General features: G+C 33.7%; 1 protein-coding gene across 1 annotated transcript in view; it reads right to left on the reverse strand.

Annotated features, from left to right (window-relative positions):
* Nucleotides 1-27,602, reverse strand: part of SPTLC3 (serine palmitoyltransferase long chain base subunit 3) — a 203,896-nt gene that overhangs the window by 147,738 nt on the left and 28,556 nt on the right. Inside the window, exon 2 of the mRNA XM_051975913.1 lies at nucleotides 4,772-4,957. Coding sequence (XP_051831873.1) covers nucleotides 4,772-4,957 — 186 coding nt within the window. The remainder of the gene's footprint in view (nucleotides 1-4,771; nucleotides 4,958-27,602) is intronic.

The following is a 27,602-nucleotide window of genomic DNA, read 5'->3' on the forward strand; positions in this document are numbered from 1 at the left end:
GGACCAATTCAGTATCAGGAAAACTATTACCATAATTAATTGTATCAGTAACAAAACTTAACAGAAATCATCTGATGATCTCAATAGATGCAGAAAAAATGTTTGACAAAATACTGTACCCATTCGTATTAAAAGTACAAGAGAGCACAGGAATAAAGGGAATTTTCCTTAAAATGATAATAAGCAGCATCTATCTAAAATCATTAGCAAGCATTATTTGTGGTGGGGAGAAACTGGATACATTCCCAGTAAAATTAAGGGTGAAACAAAAATGCCAATTTTCATAATATTGGACTAGAAATGCTGGCTTTAGCAATATAAGAAGAGAAAAAGAAATTAAAGGAATTAGAATAGGCAATGAGGAAATAAAACAATCACTCTTTGTAGATGATATGATGATATGTTTAGAGAATCCTGGAGAATCATTTAGAAACTTACTTGAAACAATTAACAGTTTTAGCAAAGTTACAGGATATAAAATAAACCACACAAATCATCAGCATTTAAATATATTATTGACAAAGCTCAGCAGCAAAAGATAGAGAACTTCCATCTAAAATAACTGTAGACAAAATAAAATATTTGTCTTCTATCTGCCAAGACAAACCCAGGAACTATACAAACACAATTACAAAACACTTCACACAAATAAAATCAGATCTAAACAAATGGAAAAATATCAGTTGCTCTTGGGGGGGATGAGCTAATATAACAAAAATGACAATTCTATCTAAATTGTTCTACTTGTTCAGTGCCATACCGATCAAAATAGCAAAAAATCTTTATAGAGCTAAAATAATAATAACATTCTTCTGGAAGAACATATGCTCAAGAATATCAAGGGAATTACTGGGAAAAAATACAAAGGATGGAGGCTTAGCAGTACTCATCAAAACTATTTGCTACTGGCTAAAAAATAAAGTAGTGGATCAGTGGAATAAGTTAGATACACATGACACAGTAATTTATGACACAATAATCTAGTATTTGATAAACATCAGAACTCCAGATTCTGAGATAAGACCTCACTATTTCGCAAAAATTGCTGGGAAAACAGGAAAAATATGTCAGAAACTCCTTATTGATCTACATGTCACATCCCATATTAAAATAAGGTCAAAATAGGCACATGATTTAGACATAAAGGGTGATACTATAAGTCAATTAGGAGGGCAAGGGATAATTTACCTATCAGATTTTTGGAGAAGGGAGGAATTTATGACCAAAAAAGAATTAAAGAACATTATGAAATACAAAATGAACAACTTTTATCACATTAAATTAAAAAGTTTACACAAACAAAACCAACACAAACAAGATTAAAAGGGAAGCACAAAGATGGGAAAAAAATTACAGCTTGTGTTTCTGATAAAAGTCTCATTTCTAAAATATATAAAGAACTCTGCCAAATTTATAAGACTACAAATCATTCCCTAATTGTTAAATGGTCAAGGGATATGAACAGGCAGTTTTTCAGATGAAGAAATTAAAACATCAGTAGTCATATGAAAAAAATGATCTAAATCACTATAAACTAGAGAAATGCAAATTAAAACAACTCTGGGATACTACCTCATACCTCTCAGATTGATTAAGATGATAGGAATAGATAATGATAAATGTTGGAAGGAATGTTGTTGGAATCTTTACAAATTGTTAAGTCATTAGAGTTGACAGAGACAATAATTATCTAATTTAGCATGGTTCAGTATTATTGATCTGATCCTACAAGGAGATGTTATGGGCCAGAAGAAACAAGGTACTAAGTGGAACTGAGAAACAATGCTTGTGTTCACACCTTTACTCATTGGAGTTCACACGTTTGGGAGATTTCAGGGTTTAGTATGAGATATCTGAATTCACACCTCCCTTGAAGCTCTCAGGGCCAGAGAACACTCTGGGAGAAACCCATAATCCCACTCTCTCTCTCAGAGGAGATCATATATAAGAAACAGATAGAGGCTCTCTGGGAGAGTTCAGCTGAAAAGACTTGAGAGGGGAGCATCAAGTCAGTTCAGGAGAAGCCCTCTCTTGAAGACGCAACCAGATTTACTTCATCTCACACCACTGTGGTGGCTGGGCTCCTGCACTTCTTCCACTGAGACCAAGCTGGTCTGAAAGGCTCTCCAGAAAGCTAGCCGAGCCCAAGTGAAGGAGGCAAGGGAGATTCATTCCATTTTCCACCTGGCTGGCTGGAGGTTAAAGGACAAACCTTTGGATTTGGAGACATTTCAGAGGGAGCTCTCGGAACCAAGCAGAGAGATAGACCTCTAAGAAAAAGTACCCGGGCTATTTTGGAAGGAGAAAATAAACATTTGCATTTTATCACCTGGCTGTGTTTTGAGGTGATTATTACTTTTAACTGAAACTAAGGCTGCCTCCAGAAAACCTACCCAAGAAACCTGCTTTCTCCCAGAGAGAACCATTATTTTAAAGAAAAAAAAACACTACAGAATGTGGTAAAAAAGTGATATATGATTGGTTTATACTCAGTATAGAGTATATGAGCTGGGACAAACTCAGCCAGGGTCAGAGCCAGATTCATTCACTCCATCTCACACCACTGTGATGACAGACTCTCCTCCTTCTCTTCTCTACAGAATGTGGACACTAATGCATTGCTGGAGGAGTTGTAAAATGATTCAACCAATCTGGAGAGCAATTTGGAACTATGTCCAAAGCCTATCAAACTGTGCATACCCTTTGATCCAGCAGTGTTTCTCCTTGGTCTGTGTCTCAAGAAAATCATAAAAGAGGGAAAAGGACTCATATATGCAAAAATTTTTATATCAGCTCCTTTTGTGGTGCAAAGAATTGGAAAATCATTTAGATGACCATCAATTGGGGAATGGCTGAATAAGTTATGGTATAGGAAAATAATGGAATATTATTGTTGTATTAATCAATATTGTATTGTATCAATAACAAGTATTGAAAAACTTGTTCAGCAGTTCAGTGATCCAAGACAAATTCAATAAAGTTTGGAGAGAGAACTACGGACACTGAATGTAAATCAACACATGCTATGTTCACTTTTTTTCTTCCTTTTTCTACTTCTTTTTTCTCTCTTATAGTTTTTCCCTTTTGTTCTGATTTTTCTCTCCCAATCTTATTTATAAAGAATTTTTTTAAAATGAATACACATGCATGACCAGAAAACAATTAATAAAAAAGTATAGAGATACAAAGTATCTTGAAATTAATAGTTATTAATAATTGCTATCTTCTCCAAGGGTGGATTTGGTGAAGGAGAGAGAAACCTGGAGGAATTACTAGATACAGATGAGTAAACTGAGGCATAAAAGGGAAGTACAACATCATAGAGGTGGTAAATGCCAGGACCAAAATTGGAATCTGCCTGTTCTGACTAAAGTTTTATTGGAATTAAAAAAAAATCTTAAGAAGTCATTACTTTGTAATTGCTTTATATTTCTTGTTTTGATTTATTTATAACTTTAATTATAAAGGATTTTTGTGTAGTTTCATTGTAGAATACCTACATGGACACTATATAATAACATTCACTCCTTGTTTCCATGTGTCTCCTCTTCCCCATTTCCCAAATAAACTGAATTTGAAAATAATTTTATGGCCTTATGGAAAATTCTGAACATTAAACCAAGCTGAGTCAATTAGTCCTAAATTGAATATGAAATGAATGTTTCAGGAATCTATTTAACCTAGATCAAGGATCTTAACTTGATATCTATGAAGTTTTTTTTTAAACACATTTATATATAAAATGTATAATTTCAATATAATTGGCTTCCTTTATAATCCTGTGTATTTTCATTTACATTTTTAAAAACATTATTCTGAGAAGGGATCCATAAATTTCACCAGACTGCTAAAGAGATTTTATGGGACCAAAAAAAAAAAAAAGAGCTCCTGACATAGATGAAAGTCTATTATTTAAATATATATTCCTTCTGTCAAAATTATATGTGCATATCTACACAAATGTATATGTATATACACATTAAGGTGTTAAGTCAGTGGAATTGATAAGACAATGGTGATCTAGTTTAGCATGGTGATTAATAGTTCTCTAAGTTCAGTATGACTGATTTAATCTTACAACAAATAATGGTTTCCTAGTGATATATGATTGGTTTATACTCAGTATAGAGTATATGAGCTGGGACAAACTCAGCCAGGGTCAGAGCCAGATTCATTCACTCCGTCTCACACCACTGTGGTGGCAGACTCTCTTCCTTCTCTTCTCTATTGAAATCAAGACTCTTGAAGGCCTGCAGAAAGATAGCCTGAGCCACGGGAAAGGAAACTAGATTGTGAAGGAGATAATAAAGGATTTAGACTATTCTTGTGTGTGATTACTCCTCTGAAACGAAGGCTGCTCCAGAGACCTCCAGAAAACCAACCAAGAACATTATTTTTTTTAAATTTTTTTAAAGAGCTTTTTATTTACAAATTATATGCATGGATAATTTTACAGCATTGACAATTGCCAAACCTTTTGTTCCAATTTCTCCCCTCTTTCGTCCCCACCCCCTCCCCCAGATGGCAGGATAACCAATACATGTTAAATATGTTAAAGTATAAGTTAAATACAAAATAAGTATACATGTCCAAACTGTTATATTGCTATACAAAAAGAATCAGACTCTGAAATATTGTACAATTAGCCTTTGAAGGAAATAAAAAATGCAGACGGGCAAAAATATAGCAACCAAGAACATTATAATATATAAAGAAAAAATATGTACAAGTATAAGGATTAATGGAAGCTGGGTAAGATATGCATACATACTTTTTGCTCTTTTCGTTCTACAGCCATGTTGCATTTTTCTATTCCATGATTTCTCAAAAAATCTCGGAGGTAGCCAAATAATGTTCCAACTCCATAACCCAGGTAAGTTAAAATAGCAACAACCATTGGCACTTCTTCAAAAGATTCAACAAATGGTTTATTGTAGACATGTGGCTTTCCATTTTGCTGAAAATATAAAAGAAAATCTCAGGTTAATACAGACCAGCTTGTCATTTGTTCACATCTGCCTTAGACAGATGTGCTGATGATTTTCAATCCAGGTTTCTAAGTCTTCAGATGGGGACAGTCTGTGCTTCAATGTAACCCCAAAGAGATGCAGAAAAACTACACTGGCTTCTGGCTCAGTAGCAGGTAAGCTGCCAGACCCCTATGGTCTCCAGGCATCCCCATCTCCTTAGCACTACAGCACAGACATGAGTCCTCTGTGGGCATCAGGGCAGTATTAATATAAGGCGAGATAAACAGTCAGGGTGGCTCTCTCTGGCATAAGAAGCACAAAATGGTGTCATTTCCCGGGGAGTATAGCTCAAATTTAAAAGAAAGCAAAAAAGGCCAAAAAAAAAAAAAAAAAAAAAAAACAAGGAAAAAAATAACCTGGCCACAGAAAGTTATTATGGTTACAGAGAAGATAAAAAAACAAACCCAAAGATAACAATGTCAAAATATCTATAGGCAAAACTTCAAAGAAAAATGGGAAGTAATAATGACTTTATGTGACATCAAGAATCAAACAAATTCAAAAGAATAAAAAATAGAAGAAAATGTAAAATAACTCATTGGAAAAAATTGATCTAAAAATAGTTCCAGTAGAGAAATGTTAGAATTTTTGAACTACCAGAAACCCATAATCAAAAGGAGAATCTGGACAACATCATTCAAGAAATTATCAAGGAAAAGTGCACTGTTATTTTGGTTGCAGAGGACAAAATAGACATTGAAAGAATCCACTGGTCACCTCAGGAAAGAGATTCCAAAAGTGAAAACTCCAGAGAAGATACAGCCAAAAGAAGAAATATTCCAAGTGGCCAGAAAGCAACAAATCACATATTGGGGAGCTTCAATCAAGATTACAAAGGACTTAGCAGTTGCAGCACTAAAGGATCAGAGTTCAGGGAACATATTATTTGGAAATCAAAGGAGATAGGACTACAACCAAGAATCACCTACTTGGTTAGACTAAGCATAATACATCAAGAGAAAAAATGGTCATCCAATGAAATGGAAGAATTTCAAACTTTCATAAGGAAAAGATCATAATTCACTAAAAAATTTGATCTATAATATCAAGAATCAAGAGAAACCTAAAAAAGTGAAAAGGGAAAAGAAAATGTAAGGGATTCAATGGAGCTGAACTATTTACATCTCTAAATGGAAAGATGATACTTTAAATTCTTAAAAATTGTACCACTAATAGTATATCAAAAGCAATATACATAGACAGAGGGCATGGATATAAGTGAATTTGAAGGCTTGACAAAAAAACAGAAACAAAACTAAGGGATGAGAAAGAATATACTGGTTTCAGAAGAAAGGGAGAGGCAGAAGTAAATTATTTCACACAGAGGCATGAAAAGCCAATTACAGTGAAAGTAAAATGGGAGGGTGAGTGATAGTCTCATCAGTATTGACTCAAAGAAGAAATGAATATAAAAATCTATCTTACCTTATAAGGAAGTAGAAGTAAAGGAGATTAAGTTAAGGTGGGATGAGGGAAGACTGAGAGAAGAGATAGCAGACTGTGCAGGTAGTGGAATCAAAATATTGATGAAGGAAAGGGTAAAAGGAAGAGAGGATAAAATGGAGGAAAATAGGATGTAAGGAAAAATAGTATTCATAACTGTGATTGTGAATGGAATGAAATCTCTCATAAAACAGAAATGGAGAGTGCATAAAAAACCCAGACTTCTACATGTTGCTTATAAGAAAGTCACTTGAAATAGGGACATACACACAGAGTAAAAACGTAAAGGACTGGAGCAGAATCTATTATGCTTCAGCTAAAGTTAAAAAAAAAAAAAAGCAGGGGCAGCAATCCTGATCTCAGGCAAAGCAAAAGCAAAAAGTAGACTTAGTAAAAGAGATTAGGAAGGAAACTATATCTGGCTAAAAAGTTTCATAGAATTGACAACGAAGTAGTATCAGTACTGAATATATATGTACCAAGTATGGTATAGCATCCAAATTCTTTTTTTTTCAATTCATTCATTTATTCATTTTATTCATTCATTCACTCATTTATTTTCACTTTTTAAAAAAATTTTTAATAATTTTTTATTGATAGAACTCATGCCAGGGTAATTTTTTTACAGCATTATCCCTTGCATTCACTTCTGTTCCGATTTTTCCCCTCCCTCCCTCCACCCCTTCCCCCAGATGGCAAGAGTCCTTTACATGTTGAATGGGTTGCAGTATATCCTAGATACAATATATGTGTGCAGAACCAAACAGTTTTCTTGTTGCACAGGGAGAATTGAATTCAGAAGGTATAAATAACCCGGGAAGAAAAACATAAATGCAAGCAGTTTATATTCATTTCCAGTGTTCTTTCTCTGGGTGTAGCTGCTTCTGTCCATCTTTGATCAATTAAGGCTCTCTTTATCAAAGAGGTCCACTTCCATCAGAATACATCCTCAAACAGTATCGTTGTTGAGGTATATAATGATCTCCTGGTTCTGCTCATTTCACTCAGCATCAGTTCATGTAAATCTCGCCAGTCCTCTCTGTATTCATCCTGCTGGTCGTTCCTTACAGAACAATAATATTCCATAACGTTCATATACCACAATTTACTCAACCATTCTCCAATTGATGGACATCCTTTCATTTTCCAGCTTCTAGCCACTACAAACAGGGCTGCCACAAACATTTTGGCACATACAGGTCCCTTTCCTTTCTTTAGTATCTCTTTGGGGTATAAGCCCAGTAGAAACACTGCTGGATCAAAGGGTATGCACAGCTTGAGCATCCAAATTCTTAAAGAAGAAGTTAAGTGAGTTACAGTTTCATCACTAAACTAGAAAGAGCATTACAAAAATGTAAAAGATGTTATTTTGATTATATTAAAAAAATTTGCACAAACAAAACCAATGTAATCAAGATTAGAAGAAAAGCAGAAAGCTAGGAGACAATTTTTACAGCAAGTGTCTCTGATAAAGACCTCTTTCTGAAATATATAGAGAATTGAATTTATAAGAATATAGCAATTCCTCAATTGATAAATGCTCAAAAGTATAAATAAGCAGTTTTTCAATGAGGAAATCAAAACTATGTATAGTCACTTGAAGATGTGGTCTAAATCAATTTTGATTAGAGAAATGCATATTAAACTCTGAAGTATCACCCCACAGATACCAGATTGTTTAATATGACAAAAAAGGAAAAATGATAAATGTTGGAGAGGATGTGGAAAAATTGGGAATCCTAATATATTGTTGGGACAGTTTTGAACTGATCCAACCACAGTACCATTTGAAACTGTGCTCATAAGGCAAGCAAACTGTGCATACCCCTTAACCTGGCAATACTACTATCTCAAAGGGATAGTATCTCAAAGAGACTACAAAAAAGGAAAATAAAAAAGGACCTACATGTACAAAAATATTTATAGCAGTCCTTTTTGTGATGGTGAAATATTGAGAACTGGGAGAATGCCCATCAATTGGGAAATGGCTGAACAAGATCCAGGAGAGACAATATGAGAATTATTGGACTCCCGGAAAAGTATGATGAAAAAAAGATCCTGGACACTATTTTTCCAGGAAATTATCAAAGAGAACTGCCCAGACATCATAGAAACAGAGGGTAAAATAGACATTGAAAGAATTCATCGATCACCTACTGAAAGGGATCTTAAAATCAAAACACCAAGAAATATAGTGGCCAAATGCCAGAACCCTCAGATGAAGGAAAAAATACTGCAAGTGGCTAGAAAAACCCAATTCAAGTATCGAGGAACCCCAATAAGGATCACCCAGGATTTAGCAGCATCCACATTAAAAGATCGAAGGGCCTGGAATATGGTATTCCAAAAAGCTAAGGAACTCGGTATGCAACCAAAAATAACTTACCCAGCCAGAATGAGCATCTTTTTCCAGGGAGGAAGATGGACATTCAATGAAATAAGCAAATTTCACCTATTTTTGATGAAAAAACCAGAACTTAACAAAAAGTTTGATCTACAAATATAGAACTCAAGAGAAACCTAAAAAGGTAAAAATAAATTTTGGGAATTATATTTCTGCTATAAAGATGTATAAAGAATACATGTATACCTTGTTCTAGAAACTAGATGTGGAAAGGACATTGTACCAGAAAAAGGGTAAAGTGGGGGTACTACATCTCATGAAGAGGCAAAGGAAACCTATTATATCCGAGAGAAAGAATGGAGGGGGATGAATATAGTGGGTATCTTACTGCCTTTAGAATTGGCTTTAAGAGAAAAATTTTAGACATATTCAATTTATGGTAAAACTTCTCCCACCTCATTGAAAAGTGAGAAGGGAAAAGTGAAAAGGGAAGGAATAAGCTAAGCAGAAGGGAATACGGAAACTGTGAGGGAAAGGGATAAGATAGGGGGAAAAACTCTAAGGCGGGGGGGGGGGAGGGATACTAAAAATGGAGGGCTGTGAGAAGCAAGTGGTGCTCACAAGCTTAATACTAGGAAGGGGGGTAAGGGGGAAAGAAAGGAGAAAAGCATAAACAGGTTAACAAGATGGCAAGTAATATAGAATTGGTAATTTTAACCATAAATGTGAACGGGGTAAACTTCCTTCTAAAGAGGAAGCAGTTAGCAGAATGGATTAAAAGCCAGAATCCCACAATATGTTGTTTACAGGAAACACATCTGAAGCAGGGAGATACATGCAGAGTAAAGGTAAAAAGTCGGAGCAAAATCTACTATGCTCCAGGTGAAGTAAAAAAAAACAAAACAAACAAACAAAAAAAAAAAAACAGGGGTAGCCATCCTGATCTCAGATCAAGCTAAAGCAAAAATCGATCTAATTAAAAGACATAAGGAAGGGCACTATATTTTGCTAAAGGGTAGCATAGATAATGAAGCAATATCAATATTAAACATATATGCACCAAATGGTGTAGCATCTAAATTCTTAAAAGAGAAATTAAGAGCGCTGCAAGAAGAAATAGACAGCAAAACTATAATATTTGGAGATCTCAACCTTGCACTCTCAGAATTAGATAAATCAAACCACAAAATAAATAAGAAGTCAAAGAGGTAAATAGAATACTAGAAAAATTAGATATGATAGATCTCTGGAGAAAACATAATGGAGACAGAAAGGAGTACACTTTCTTTTCAGCAGTTCATGGAACCTATACAAAAATTGACCATATATTAGGACATAAAAACCTCAGACTCAAATGCAGTAAGGCAGAAATAGTAAATGCATCCTTTTCAGACCACAATGCAATAAAAATTACATTCAACAAAAACCCAGGGGAAAGTAGACCAAAAAATAATTGGAAACTAAATAATCTCATACTAAAGAATGATTGGGTGAAACAACAAATCATAGACATAATTAATAACTTCACCCAAGAAAACAATAATAATGAGACATCATACCAAATGTATGGGATGCAGCCAAAGCAGTAATAAGGGGAAATTTCATATCTCTAGAGGCCTATTTGCATAAAATAGAGAAAGAGAAGGTCAATGAATTGGGCTTGCAACTAAAAATGCTAGAAAAGGAACAAATTAAAAACTCCCAGTCAAACATTAAACTTGAAATTCTAAAAATAAAAGATCAATAAAATTGAAAGTAAAAAAAAAAAAAAAACTATTGAATTAATTAATAAAACTAAGAGTTGGTTCTATGAAAAAAAACAACAAAATAGACAAATCCTTAGTAAATCTGATTAAAAAAAGGAAAGAGGAAAATCAAATTGTTAGTCTTAAAAATGAAAAGGGAGAACTCGCCACTAACAAAGAGGAAATTAGAGCAATAATTAGGAGTTACTTTGTCCAACTTTATGCCAGTAAATTTGACAACTTAAATGAAATAGAAGAATACCTCCAAAAATATAGCTTGCCCAAACTAACAGAGGAAGAAGTAAATATCCTAAACAGTCCCATCTCAGAAAAAGAAATAGAACAAGCTATTAACCAACTCCCTAAGAAAAAATCCCCAGGACCAGATGGATTTACATGTGAATTCTACCAAACATTTAAAGAAAAATTAACTCCAATGCTAAATGAACTATTTGAAAAAATAGGGATTGAAGGAGTCCTACCAAACTCCTTTTACGACACAGACATGGCACTGATACCTAAATCAGGTAGGTTGAAAACAAAGAAAGAAAATTATAGACCAATCTCCCTAATGAATCTTGATGCTAAAATCTTAAATAAAATATTAGCAAAAAGATTACAGAAAATCATCCCCAGAATAATATACTATGACCAAGTAGGATTTATACCAGGAATGCAGGGCTGGTTCAATATTAGGAAAACTATTAGCATAATTGACTATATCAATAACCAAACAAACAAAAACCATATGATCATCTCGATAGATGCAGAAAAAGCATATAAAATCCAATATCCATTCCTAATAAAAACACTTGAGAGCATAAGAATAAATGGACTTTTCCTTAAAATAGTCAGGAGCATATATTTAAAACCATCAGTAAGCATCATATGCAATGGGGAAAAACTGGAACCTTTCCCAGTAAGATCTGGAGTGAAGCAAGGTTGCCCACTATCACCATTATTATTCAATATTGTATTAGGAACATTAGCCTCTGCAATAAGACTCGAGAAAGAGATTAAAAGAGTTAGAGTAGGCTATGAGGAAACCAAACTATCACTCTTTGAGGATGATATGATGGTATACCTAGAGAACCCCGGAGATTCTACTAAAAAGCTATTGGAAATAATTCATAATTTTAGTAAAGTAGCAGGATACAAAATAAATCCCCATAAATCCTCAGCATTTTTATACACCACCAACAAAATCCAACAGCAAGAGATACAAAGAGAAATTCCATTCAAAATAACTGTTGACAGAATAAAATATTTGGGAAACTTTCTACCAAAGCAAAGTCAGGAATTATATGAGCAAAATTACAAAAAACTTCCCACACAAATAAAATCAGACTTAAATAATTGGAAAAATATTAAGTGCTCTTGGATAGGCCGAGAGAATATAATAAAGATGATAATACTCCCTAAACTGATCTATTTATTTATTGCTATTCCAATCAGACTTCCAAGAAAATATTTTAATGATCTAGAAAAAATAACAACAAAATTCATATGAAACAATAAAAAGTCGAGAATCTCAAGGGAATTAATGAAAAAAAAAATCAAATGAAGGTGGCCTGGCTGTACCTGTTCTAAAATTATATTATAAAGCAGCAGTCACCAAAACCATTTGGTATTGGCTAAGAAATAGATTAGTTGATCAGTGGAAAAGGTTAGGTTCACAAGACAGAATAGTCAACTATAGCTACTAGTGTTTGACAAACCCAAAGATCCTAACTTTTGGGATAAGAATTCATTATTTGATAAAACCTGCTGAGATAACTGGAAATTAGTATGGCAGAAATTAGGCATGGACCCACACTTAACACCATATACCAAGATATGATCAAAGTGGATCCATGATCTAGGCATAAAGAATGAGATTACAAATAAATTAGAGGAACATAGGATAGTTTATCTCTCAGACTTGTGGAGGAGAAAGAAATTTGTGACCAAAGATGAACTAGAGACCATTACTAATCACAAAATAGAAAATTTTGATTATATCAAATTAAAAAGTCTTTGTACAAACAAAATTAATGCAAACAAGATTAGAAGGGAAGCAACAAACTGGGAAAATATCTTCACAGTAAAAGGTTCTGATAAAGGCCTTATTTCCAAAATGTATAGAGAACTGACTCAAATTTATAAAAAATCAAGCCATTCTCCAATTGATAAATGGTCAAAGGATATGAACAGACAATTTTCAGATGATGAAATTGAAATTATTAACACTCATATAAAAGAATGTTCCAAATCATTATTGATCAGAGAAATGCAAATTAAGACAACTCAGAGATACCACTACACACCTGTCAGATTGGCTAAGATGACAGGAAAAAATAATGATGAATGTTGGAGAGGATGTGGGAAAACTGGGACACTGATACATTGTTGGTGGAGTTGTGAACAAATCCAACCATTCTGGAGAGCAATCTGGAATTATGCCCAAAAAGTTATCAAATAGTGCATACCCTTTGATCCAGCAGTGTTTCTATTGGGCTTATATCCCAAAGAAATACTAAAGAAGGGAAAGGGACCTGTATGTGCCAAAATGTTTGTGGCAGCCCTGTTTGTAGTGGCTAGAAACTGGAAATTGAATGGATGCCCATCAATTGGAGAATGGCTGGGTAAATTGTGGTATATGTGGTATATGAATGTTATTGTTCTGTAAGAAATGACCAGCAGGATGAATACAGAGAGGACTGGCGAGACTTACATGAACTGATGCTAAGTGAAATGAGTAGAACCAGGAGATCATTATACACTTCAATAACGATACTGTATGAGGCTGTATTCTGATGGAAGTGGATTTCTTTGACAAAGAGACCTAACTCAGTTTCAATTGATAAATGATGGATAGAAGCAGCTACACCCAAAGAAAGAACACTGGGAAATGAATGTAAACTATTTGCATTTTTGTTTTTCTTCCCGGGTTATTTTTACCTTCTGAATCCAATTCTCCCTGTGCAACAAGAGAGCTGTTTGGTTCTGCAAACATATATTGTATCTAGGATATACTGCAACATATTTAACATACATAGGACTGCTTGCCATCTAGGGAAGGAGGTGGAGGGAGGGAGGGGAAAATTGGAACAGAAGCGAGTACAAGGGATAATGTTGTAAAAAAATTACCCTGGCATGGGTTCTGTCAATAAAAAGTTATTATAAAATAAAATTAAATTAAAAAAAGCATTAACATAAATAAATTTGCTTCTCTCTTCTTTTGTTTCTCATTTTCCTAGTTCTGATCTCAAGAACCAAATAGAAGCCTGATCCCACACCCACTGATAGCTCTTCAAATATTGTAAATACCTATCATATCATCTAGATTCATTTGTGTTATTATTTAATACATAATAGGAATTATTTTTCTTTTATAATTAAGATTTCATAAAATTTTATTTGATCATCAGTAGATAGACACTATTACAATTAGAAAATACAGTATTGGAAAATCTAAAAATGATATAGTTGTAATCCTTTTCTAAACTGTTATTCCAGTGACTTTCTTTAAGTTTGGAAGTAAGTTCTAAGAAGAGGATATAAAATACAGTATCCTTAATAGGGATAAGATAGTAGGTATTTTACAAAGCAAAGTTTCACCAATTTTGTATTCAATAAAACTACAATTGCTGTACACATTTTCCTGTCTTTAACAGCACATTAAAATATTTACTGGCAGAAAATTTTATCACCACCACCAAAGACACCATTGTCATAGAACAATATTTTGAAGGGGAGATTCAACACCAGGAAGCAGTTTTATTTAGGAACGAACAATTGTACAAAGAAACAAAATGGTTGCAGATTAATTAAAATCACTATTTAAAATTCATGGTCACAACTCAAAATTGCTACCTTTTCTTAATTTAATATAATATAAAAACTATATTTTATTTTAAGTGTATGCTTAATACACTCATTACCTTTCTATTCAGCATTCTGCAGCTGTATTTTTTAAATGGCAACAACAGTAAAAACAACAAACAGTATGTGATTTCACCTCTTTAATTAGGATTATGAATAAACTCACTTTAGATGGTTTATACTTAAATGTTTTAAAAAGTAAGTTGAAGATGTGGGATTACATTCTTCTTAAATTATGTTTCTAGAGTTACTCAAAATCTGCATTTGCAAAATAATTGATTATAATATTGTTATGAATTGTACAAGAAAAGTAACAGGGACAGTTGTTAAAATACTTAATGTAAAATGTTATTAAGATGTGGTTTCTCCAAAATGTCAAGAATTTCAAAGGAATTAAAGAAGAGAAAAACAAATGAAGATAGCCTATCTGTACCAGATCAAAAACTATATTATAAAGCAATGGTCATCAAAACCACGTAGTGGCTAAGAAATAGAGAAGTTGATCAGTGGAATAGATAAGGATTGGCCAATCACTATAACAATTTAGTATTTAACAAACTCAAAGGCCCTAGCTTTTAGGATAAGAATTCATTATTTGACAAAAACTCCTGGGGAAAATTGGAAACTAGTATGGCAGAAAGTAGGCATAGACCCAACCTAACACCATATACCAAGATAAGATTGAAATGGGTTTATGATCTAGACATAAAGAATGACATTATAAGCAAATTAGAAAAACATAGAATAGTTTACCTTTCAGATTTGTGGAGGAGGAAGGAATTTGTGGCCAAAGAAGAACTAGAGACCATTATTGATAACAAAACAGATAATTTTGATTATATTAAATTAAAAAGCTTTTGTACAAACAAAATGAATGCAGACAAGATTAGAAGGGAAGCAATAAACTGGGAAATCATTTTTGCATCCAAAGGATCTGATAAAGACTTCATTTCTAAAATATATGGAGAAATGATTCAAATTTGTAATAGTTCAAGCTATTCTCCAATTGATAAATGGTCAAAAGGTATGAACAGACAATTTTCAGATGAAGAAATTGAAACTGTTTGTAGCCACATGAAAAGGTACTCCAAATCATTATTGATCAGAGAAATGCAATTTAAGACAACTCTGAGATACCACCACACACCTCTCAGATTGTCTAAGATGCTAGGAAAAGATAATGACGAATATTGGAGGGGATGTGAGAAAATTGGGACACCAATGCATTGTTGGTGGAACTGTGAACGGATCCAACCATTTTGGAGAGCAGTTGGGAACTATGCTCAAAAAGTTATCAAACTGTGCTTACCCTTTGATACAGCAATGTTTTTACTGGGTTTATATCCCAAAGAGATCTTAAAGGAGGCAAAAGGACCCACATGTGCAAAAATGTTTGTGGTAGCCCTCTTTGTGGTGGCAAGAAACTGGAAACTGAGTGGATGCCCATCAATTAAAGAATGGCTGAGTAAATTATGGTATATGAATGTTATGGAATGTTACTGTTTTGTAAGAAACAACCAGAAGGATGATTTCAGAGAGACTTGGAGAGACCTATGTGAACTGATGCTAAGTGAAATGAAGAGAACCATGAGGTTATTACACATGGCCACAAGATTATATGACAATCAGTTCTCATGGATGTGGCTCTCTTCAACAATGAGATGATTCAGAGCAGTTCCATTTGTTCAGTGATGAAGAAAGCCATCTATACCCAAAGAGAGGACCGTGGGACCTGAATGTGGACCATAACATAGTATTCTCACTCTCTCTGTTATTATTTGCTTTCATTTTGTTTTTTTTCCCCTCAGGTTTTCTTTTTCTTCCTTCTTGATCTAATTTTTCTTGTGCAACAAGACAACTATCTAAATATGTGTATATATATATATATAGGATCTAACATGTATTTCAACATAAAAAAGATCTGGTTTCTCTCTTGCTGAATCAGAGACTGGGATCCCTTTATTTTTAATTTCTCCATTTTCCACAGGCAAGACATCTTTAGTCTCTTCTTGGTTAGTTCCTTCTTCTTGTTTATCTTTTACTCCTTTATTTTCCCTTTTGTTTAAATGTTTTGGTTCTCAGATTTATCCTTCCCTTTAGTCTTTTTGGGCTTAGGTTAAACTTTTTCAAGGACCAGTTTAACTGATAATCTTGCAAGAGTGGTTAGGGAATAGTGGTTAAGCTCTTTACTACAGAGAGCATCTTTTTTAGAACAGGACTACTGAGTTGTGCTATTCCTCCTCCTTCAATCTGTGTTGTTAGATGGAAACAGATGGTACAGTCAGAATTGTTGGAAAGAAAATACATAAATGGAGAAGAGAAGGAGGTTGAGGCCTCATCTTTGGATTATGCTTTCATTAGGATAGGAGGAGAAGAGGAGCCAGGAAAGGAGAAAGAACATAGGAAATTTCAATAGCTGGATGTAAGAATATCAACAATAGTGTTATTATACTATGCCTTCCTTTCAACTTATTTTGTTTTTCATTTGATGTATAAAAATAGGGAAAAAAACCTTCAAAATAAATTGAATGCAAGTAGAACTATTCCATTCTACTTGTGTGTAACCCCCCAAAAGTCCTACTCCATTGCTTTATTGTGATGTAAAGAACTGTGGAATCTTGAAGACTATCCTTGTGCAATATAATTGCTAATTAGTTCTACCATTCTAGAAAAGCTTCATATATTACAGCAATTGGCCAAATATTACCTGAGAATGCCTGAAAGTCTTTGAGGTCAGAACTATTTTTAGAATAATATTAAAATGCTATTTGCCTATTTAAACACTTCATAGATTTCAACTAAAACAACATATCATAACAGACTAAATGTAGAGAAGGTGTGGGAATCTAGTTGTTTTTTATTAAGAAAAATGTTAAAGAGATTTGCAAAAAGTCTGTCCTTACTACATACTTTTTTATTTTGAAGAACATTTATTTTTCTTTTTTTAAATAACTTTTTATTGACAGAACCCATGCCAAGGTAATTTTTTACAACATTATCCCTTGCACTCACTTCTGTTCTAATTTTTCCCCTCCCTCCCTTCACCTCCTACCCCAGATGGCAAGCAGTCCTATACATGTTAAATAGGTTACAGTATATCCTAGATACAATATATGTGTGCAGAACTGAATAGTTCTCTTGTTGCACAGGGAGAATTGGATTCAGAAAGTAAAAATAACCTGGGAAGAAAAACAAAAATGCAAACAATTTACATTCATTTCCCAGTGTTCTTTCTTTGGGTGTAGCTGCTTCTGTCCATCATTGATCAGTTGGATCTGAGTTAGATCTCTTTGTCGAAGAAATCCCATCAGAATATATCCTCATACAGTATCATTGTTGAGGTGTATAATGATCTCCTGGTTCTGCTCATTTCATTTAGCATCAGTTCAGAACATTTATTTTTCATAAAAATATTTTTAAGACTCCCAGGTCAGATTTTTAAGACTTCTAGCAAGGATATATTAGTTAGGTTTAATTTAGGATGAGGACTGCAATTTCTTAAACTATCCAAAACAGAAATTATATATCAATGGTTAAACAACTCCAGCTGTCTTCATGATCTAGGACAACCAGAATCCAAAAAAGGTTAAACCTCACCCCCAAACCCATGAACTGATTTTACTGACCCTAACATCACTCTGCCCTTCTTCCTTGCTTTCCACACTATGGGCAGTAAAGCCTCAGTAGCAGACCCAAGAACACACTTTCCTACGTTGTAGAGTCCCCAGTTTCAATCTATGGAAATCTGCCCTAGCCATGACAGGAAGCCAAGTAGATGTAGCTTCTCAAGAGGCTACAATCTTATATCACTATTAGAGCCAGTGCCAAGACAGATAACCCTAAGTAAAAGCACTATAAGGCTCTGAATTTCTGGGGTAAAGAAGAAAGGAAAGAAGGAGTAGAACTGGACGTTTTGTGACTGGACGTTTTGGAAGGGGTCCAGTATAACTAGCAATCTACTAAGAATGAAGGAAAGAGTACAGCATCTAATTCTCTCTAATTCTATCCATCTAAAAGTCAGTTAGGTCAGAAAAGTAGGCTGATGAACTCTGAATTGCTTTGCATTAATAAAGACTGAAGCACTTTGAGAACTGACCTTCAAGGAAACCAAAGGGAGAGAATCAGAAAGTTGAGTGATAAAGAAAATTAAGGGGGAAAAAGTTATCAAAGGGAGATTTTGTTAAACATTTTTTGTTTGTATTAAAATTAACCATAACAATAATGTTACCAAAGATTTCAGAAAGAAGAAAACTTCAGTACTTTGAACTTAAGCAATCAAATCAGTAGGAAAAACATTTATAAAAGAAGGAAACATAGTCTTCAGATTTAATACAGAAGTTCAGGCATTTATGAATTAATTCTGGAAGGAGAATCATCTAATATTTGATAAGAGGGAGGATCCTCTGGAATTTGAATAAAATATGGAACCAGAACTTGTCACCCCATTGTGATTTAAAAAAATAATGAGAATTACAAGAGCAGAATTTTTGACTAGCTAAACAAAAATAATGGGAAGAATAGAAAAACTGGGTTCTTAAATGGCAAATCTTATTTAAAAAAAAACAAACAAAATAGAATAATGGTTTGAGAATAAAGGATGATCTAGAAGAGAAGCAAAATCCAATAACATTCAAAGAGGATATGCTTAATAAATAAGCCTAAATGTTTTCTCAAAGACAGAATACATAGAGACAATCTAAGGATTCCAGGTCTCCAAGAATAACATTATAGGAAATGAACTTTTACATTCTAATTGAGGCAATAATTCCCAAACTTCTGACCATAAAATATGAAATATCAATGAAAAGAATTCACAAATAACTCTCTAGGAAAAAAAATCACAACCCAATATTGTAAACTTTAAGACATATAATGGTGAACTTTAACAATTTATTTAAAAAATCATAAGGTTTTTATTATTATTATAGCTTTTTATTTACAAGATATATGCATGGGTAATTTTTTTCAGCATTGACAATTACATAATCTTTTGTTCCAACTTTTCCCCTCCTTCCTCCCACCCCTTTCCCCAGATGGTAGGTTGACCAATACATATTAGATATGTTAAAGTATAAATTAAATACAATATATTTATACATGTCCAAACAGTTATTTTGCTGTACAAAAGGAATCAGACTTTGAAATAGTATACTATTAGCTTGTGAAGGAAATGAAAAATGCAAGTGGACAAAAATAGAGGGATTGGGAATTTTATGTAGTGGTTCATAAGTCATCTCCCAGAGTTCTTTCCTTGGGTGTAGCTGGTTCAATTCATTAAGGCTCTATTGGAACTGATTTGGTTCATCTCATTGTTGAAGATGCATCCATCTGAAATGATCATTATATAGTATTGTTGTTGAAGCATATAATGATCTCCTGGTCCTGCTCATTTTACTCAGCATCAGTTCATGTAAGTCTCTCCAGGCCTTTCTGAAATCATCCTACAGGTTCTTATAGAACAATAATATTCCATGATATTCATATACCACAATTTATTCAACCATTCTCCAATTGATGGGCATCCACTCATTTTCCAGTTTCTGGCCACTACAAAGAGGGCTGCCACAAAGAAATCATAAGTTTTGCAAGTGATTAGGAGAAAGACATTCAAGTTCAATAAAAAGGGTATTTGAATAAGGCAATACTATTCTGCAACTGTTAGAAAATGTAGGAGGGACCAAAATAATATGTTACAAAGATAACAATACTTGGAATGCATCTCAGGATAACTTATCATGTAAATCTGAGTTTATTCATTCAAGACAAAAGATGGAACTTAATAATTTTTTAAAAAATTGAAATAACTTTAGAAATAAAATCAAAACGGAAGAATTATACAAATTCACACACACATATATAAACTCCTTTAATACTGTTCATATTTGGAAAAGAGTACAAAGGTATGAATTTTTTAAAATGCATGAATAAGACTAGTTGAAAGGGAAGAAAGAAAGAGAAGTATACTTGATGGAGATCAAAAAAAAGAGGGGAAATAACTATATAACCAAAGAGAAGCAGGAGAGAAAAAAAACAACTTAATAAAAGCCCCCAGGGAAATGGATAACAAATGAGAAAAGGGTATTAGGATGAGAAGAGAGCCTGTGGGAACAAGTCCACTTAAAAAAAAAAGATTATGATAAAGTAACAGAATTACATATAAATTATGTTTACAGAAGAAGGGGGGAAATATCATAACTTGAAAATAATCTTAATATTAGAGACATCTGGAGAAAATTACAAACCTAATTTATAATTTAAAAGCTAATGGATTAAACAATTCAATAAAATGAGAAAAATGTGATAGATTATAAAAGAAAACAAAATCCAGTAATTTGTTGCTTATATATTAAAAAAAAACAGACATATACAAAATACAACTGAGATGGAATTTTTTTTTATTTTGCATCAAGTGAATCCAAAAAAGCATGAGTTGAAACCAAACTATTCGTCAATGCAAAAACCAAATATTTAAAAATGTGTTAAACAAACAAAAAAAACCCATATTATCCTGAAATAGACCACAAGTCAATATTACTAATAAACACACATACTTAAAATGCCTTAACATCCATATTCCTAAAGGAAACATCTGAGCTGCTAGAAGAAATAGTAATACAAGAGTGACAGGAGTTGTTTAGATAAGTTTTAATAGAAAAAGAAAAGGAAAACATGGAACTGAACAAATTTCTGGAGAAATTCATGTTAACTCATGATGTCTCCTAAGTGGAACAGTAAAAAATAGACATATATTTCAAGGTCACATAGAACTTTTACAAAACTTGACCATGGAATAGAGCACAGAAATTTTGTAAACACATGTAAAAAGGCAGAAATAATTAACTCAGCATTTATAGACTATGTCCTAGCAAAAGTATGATTAGTTTAGAGATCTCAAACAAAAGTTACAGACTCAAATGAAAATTAAGCAATGAAATTCTAAATAATGAGTGGGACAAAGAATAACCCTAGAAACAATAATCATGTTAAAAAAAGCTATAATGATGAAACAGCATACCAAAATTTCACAGGTGCAGCTAAAGAAGTGCTCATAGGGGAAATGATGATGATGATGAAGATGATGACAATAACTAATATTTATATACTTTAATATGTGCCAGGCACTCTGCTAATCACCCTACAATTATTATCCCTTTAAAATTCATAACAGCCATTGAAGAAATGTGTTATTATTAGTATTTTAGAGTTGAAGAAACTGAGAAAAACAGAAGTTATAATAAATTTTCCACGGTCACAGAGCTAGTGTCTAGAATTGGATTTGAATTTAGGTTATCCTGACATAAGACCAAGGACTCTACTTGTCCATTTCACTTCCTTATAACCTTACAGACATAAGTAAAATAGAAAGAAGGATTAATAAATTGAATATGCATTTTAAAAATGAGAAAACTCACAAGGAAAACCTAAAATAAGCACAACAATTAGAAGGGAAATAGATGAAAACAAAAAAATTTCCATCGAAATGGTAAATAAAACTAAAAGTTGATTCTTTGAAGAGACTAGTAAAATCGATAAACTGTCAGCTTAGTAAACAGAGCAGAAAAATCTAAATGATAAAATAGTAAATGAATAAGGTGAAAGTAAATGAGTAGTCACAAAAACAAAAGTGAACAATTAGAACACATGCACAGTTATATACTTACAAAACTGAGAACACAAAAGAAATAATACCTTCACAGATATAAATTGCTCAAGCAATAGATCATATAAAGATCTTAAATTACCCAATCTCAGAAAAAGAAAAAGATTGAATTGTAAAGGATGTACTGAAGAAGGAAAAACTCTCAAAGCTGATGGATTAACAAGAAATTTTAATCAAAATTTTAAAGTTATTCTGCATAGTTTACAAATTATTCTCAAAAATAGAAAGAAAATGCTTTATGCTTTGTAGATGTAATGAAGTATTACTATTCTGCAAGGAATGATGTATGTGATCAATATAGGGAAGCATGGAAAAGTGAATATGAACTAATGCCTAGTGAAATAAGCAGAGATAAGAAAACAATCTGCAGAATAACTATAACAATGAAAATGGAAACAACACCAAAAATACATAAAACATGTCAAAAATAAATTAATGGAGTTATAAAGACCAAGCAGGACTTGAATGAAGACATATGAGAACGTACTCTCAACCCATTTCTTATGCAAATGGGAAGTCCATAAGTATTACACATTGCATGTATTATCAAACACTTTCAAAGAGCTCAATGTATCACTTGGCTATACTGTGGTTTTTTTCCCCTCTAAAAATACTTTTTTTTTTTTTGTCATATGAGATGGATTTTTGAAAAGTGAAAAGGAAGAGAAACTTGGGATAACTATGGTGATGTAAGAAACAGGCCCATTAGAGATGTGGCCTATCACATTTTACTCAGCTTTGGAAATCAACCTCCTTGAAAAAAGACTGTGTTAACAGTAAAGATATCCTATGAGATAGATTTAGTTAATAGATATTGCAGAAAGGACTTTAGTAAACCCATGTCTTCTGAGTTATATATAATCTATCCAGACTCAACCTTTGTAATCAAAGGAATCAGAGGGCATACAGTCAGACATTATGTTAAACACCAGGAGATACAGATAAAGGCAAAAACAATTTTTACCTTCAAGGAACTCACATTCTGATGGTTGAGATGACATGCAGGAGGTGGAAATCAGAAGACAAAGCATTCCCAGCTTAGAGGATAGCCAGTGAACATGTACAATTGAGAAGATAGAGTGTCTTATATGTAAAGAATAACAAGGAGGTCGACAATGGATTCCAGAATACACGGAAGGGAGAAAAGTTTAAGAAGATTGAGAGAGTTTGAAGGAGCCACATTATAAGGATTTTAAAAGTCCCCAAAGAGAATTTTATATTTGAACCATAGTAATATATTGAATGGGGGCAATTGATGAGGTACATGGTCAGAGAAATAGAACAATAGACAATAGAGGTAGATAGATAAATTGAGAAATTTTTGAAGGTGGAGAAGATATGGGCATGGGAAAGGGGAGTAGAACTTGAGTGGAATGATGGGGGAGAGAATTTGGGTGATTAGGTTAGGAGGAGGGTGATAGAAATAAGGGAAGAGATAGTAGGGACAACTAAAGTCTCAGAATCACTAAGATGAGGAGAGTATGATTGGGGTGGAAGTATACTAACCACTGAAAAATTAATTCAGGCAGAGTATCCTTTTGGGGATGGAAAAAAGGCTGAAGCTGTAGATGTGGGATAGGCTTGGGATATGCCACTGGTTTTTATGATATAGCAGATACAGTCAAACACTTCAGGGTAGAGTCATTCTTAGTGAGATTAGACAAGTGGTATAGACTACATGTAGGACATGTCCTAGGTGTGCCCCCTTCTCAAGATCTTGGATTGAGACTCCCAGGTTGGTGTGGTGCATAAATTCAATTTAGAGTCCCAGAGCTCTAATTTCACCTTACTTTTTCTCTGTCACTAACTTCTCAGAACTGTGAAAATATCATACCTTCAGAGAATGAGTGTTCAGCTAGCTTACAATCCAAGAATAACATCTTACTCTCAGTACATATTTATGGTTAAATTAAGTTGAGTTACTTTGATTTCCTCAATTTTGAGAGTATTGGATTCCTCTATAAGTTGGTTATTCTCTACTTTATATGTGCAGATCCCCAGTTTTCACCCTTTTTATCCTGGTACTTTAGTGTCAGCATCTTTTAAAGAAAAAATCTTTTTTTCTTTTTGTTTTTATAGCATATATCTTCCCATTTACTATTTTGTTCTGCAAGTTGTTAATTAACTATATCTTATCTTAGATCTATTTACTTAATTGCTTTTCTACCTTTTGGATTGCCAGTCATTTACCATGTTTTATCATTTCTTTCTCTACCGTGTTTCCCTGATAATAAGACCTATCTCGAAAATAAGCCCTCCCCTTACTGTGTAAGATTCCTCTAAAATAAGCCCTCCCCCGAAAATAAGCCCTATTGAGATTGCTACTGTAGTGAAGGTGATCCCCTGCGCTACACGCTACATTACGGTACCCTCTGTATGCACCGTCCCCTCCTCCCTTCTCCTCCCACTCCCTCCCCCCCCCCCCAACGATGAAACGCACACCGCGCTCCGAGCTGCATCCAATCAGAGCTGCAGCAGTGAGCACGTCATCCTGTTCTTCCCCAGTGATTTGCTTGCTGGTGCCATTGAGAGCAGTACTGCGGAGGAGAGCTGAGGCAGGACAACATAAAAACCGTTATGTAAGCGGGAGTGAGGGGGCATGATGGAGGATAAAAGGGGCATGATGGAGGATAAAAGAAGAACTCAGGGGGCATCATGGAGGATAGAAGGAGCACTCAGGGAGTATGATGGGGTTAAAACATTATTGAGGGGCATGATGGAGTGAAAAGAAGGACTGATGGTCATAATTTTATTATTCTGTCTGCACAGGTCACCTGTGTTTTGGCAATTTGTTTGGATGGAAAGAAAGCCATGCCTCTAATCATCAGTAAGGGCAAGAAAGATAAGATTGAACGTGTATCAGGCATTTACGTTCTTGAAACCGAAAAAGCCTGGTGTACACAAGCCGTTATAAGAAAGTGGGTTGATTTAATGCTGCCACTTGTTATATGAGGTAACCAAAGAGGTCTGATAATCTGGGATTCAGCCAGCACTCACCGCGCTAAAGAAATGAAGAACTTCCTTGCAGAGAGAAGAATAGATCAAGTAATGATTCCTGCAGGAATGACTGCCTATTTCCAGACCCTTGATATTGCAATAAACAAGCCATTCAAAGACCATTTGCCCATAGAAGTCAATGACTACATTGAAGATAGAATGGAAAGAAATCAGCGTGGAAACTTTGTGAAGCCCTGTCTGCAAGAAGTTGTGACTTGAATGAAGAAGTCATGGGATAAAATTACTGACAACTGTGTCGCCAAGGCACTACGAGCAGGTTACCTGGACAAGACATATTCATTTAAAGAGAGCTATATTGCTGGACATGACAGATTGGGTCCACTTCTTCTGAAGGAAATAGAGGCGCAAGACATCGGATGGAATTCAGGGTATGGACACTTATGACGATGTTGTTGAAGAAGATGACATGATCATTATTGAATAAAGGTACTTTTTTTTTGTTCACATTTATCTGTTTATTAAAATTGCTGTCAATGTTCATTAAAATAAGCCCTCCCCTGAAAATAAGCCCTCTGGGGTTTTTCTGTCCAAAAAATTAATAAGACAGTGTCTTATTATCAGGGAAACACGGTGTACAATCTCTTGCATACATTCTGTCCTTTTCAATCATACATCCACTTTTATCACTTTATCATTTCCTGCCCATTATTGTAATAAATAGCTTCTTATTGGTCTCCCCACTTTATTTCTCTCTCTTTCTCTACATCTTCCACATAGCTACCAAAGTAATTTTCCTAAAGCACAGTTCTAATCATGTCACTCCTGCTTAATTGCCTCCGTGTTACAATGTAAACCACTTGAGAATAGAGATTTTTTTGGTATGGTCAACTTGCTACTTCTGAAAATTGGCATCCAATTATTTGCTACAATAAAAACATAATGCTGTGATTATTTTTGACTCTTTTCTGTTATTTCCGATGACTTTGAGGCATATACCTAGGAATGGAATTACTTGATCAAAAGATAAATACATTTTGGTAACTTTCTTATTTTTCATTAGCAGCTCTCCTTAGTTTCCAGGTAACTAGCTAAGCATTCTGCAGGATAAGCTATTCTATTGAAATCTCATCACCATGCAGCTTAACTCAGCTTGTGATATTCAGACATCTCAGATCCCTAAATTACTTCTTTCCTCTGACTGGAGGATGGAGTAATAAATTCTTCCCAAAGACTGTTTTTACTTAAAGGACTCAGAACTTTGTAGGTAACTTCGATTTCCATAATGACTTTGATTTGACTCCAACAGTATTATTCTGGGAACCCTTCTGATTTCTATCCACTTTTACTCCACTTAATCCTTTTATTTATTTATTTTGTATATTGTCATTCCTCATTAGATTAGATACTCCATGTTTTTCTTATTTGTAACCTTAGCACAGTACCTGGTACATAGTAAGTGCTTTATAAATGTTTATTGAATTGAATTGAATTGAATTGGGGGAATAATCCCAGAAGAGGTGGAACAATTCATATTTCCATTAGTATTACATCAGTATGCATGTCTTCCCTATAGCTCCCACCAAAATGACAAATTGTGAAATTTCCTGTGCACTAGGTAAAAATCTTAGTGTTGTTTTCATTTGGATTTCTCTCGTTTTTGGTGATTTGAGACAGTTTTTCATATAGTTTCCCATTCTCTTGAAAAACTTTTCTCTTTGTATTATTTATATTAATTTATGTATTTACTTACAAACTTGGATATCAGAACTTTATCAAAGATATTTGATACAAAGAGTTTTTTTTTTAATATTGGGCACTTTCCTCCTTTATTCTAGTTGTAATGATTATTGCAGTCAGCAAGCATTTATTAAAGGCATACTAGGTACCAGACATTGGGCTAAGAGCTGAAGATTTAAAGAAAGGTATAATCTGTCCATTCACTAACATAGTAAAATCCTTTTTCTTATTTCAGCATGACATAACAAATAACAAATTTATATTAAATCACTCCTAATTGCTTCAAAAAGTGTTTTGTAAGTGTATTTCTATGTTGATCAAAACAATTGATTTCCAGGTGTTTTGTGTGTTTTTCAGATATTTTGAAAATTTCTCTTTTTTATTGTTACCTTCTGAAATTTCATATTGCAGTAATGCTAATGATGCTTGAGGCTTTATTGTATAGCCTGCTATTTTCCTGAAAATATTAATGAGTTCAACAAAATGGATTCTCTGGATTTATCTAAATAAACCATTGTTTGCAAATGGAATAACTTTTATCTCTTTGACAATGTTTTTCTTTTATTTTCTTCTGTCTCTTTTGTTGTTACCATTAGAATTTTCATATTTATGTCAGATGATAGGGTAAGAGTGAGAAATGATTGAAAAATTGTGGTATTTAAATTACAGGATGTTATTGTGTTAAAAGAAATGATTACTACGATGGACTAAGATTAACTTGGGAACTTATTTGTTTGAACTGATTTGAACTGAAATGAGCAATACTAAGAACAATTTACATTGATATCACAATGATATAAAAGAAAACAAAACCGAAAGAA

Source organism: Antechinus flavipes, chromosome 2 (genome assembly GCF_016432865.1).
Source record: "Antechinus flavipes isolate AdamAnt ecotype Samford, QLD, Australia chromosome 2, AdamAnt_v2, whole genome shotgun sequence".
Taxonomy (NCBI): domain Eukaryota; kingdom Metazoa; phylum Chordata; class Mammalia; order Dasyuromorphia; family Dasyuridae; genus Antechinus; species Antechinus flavipes.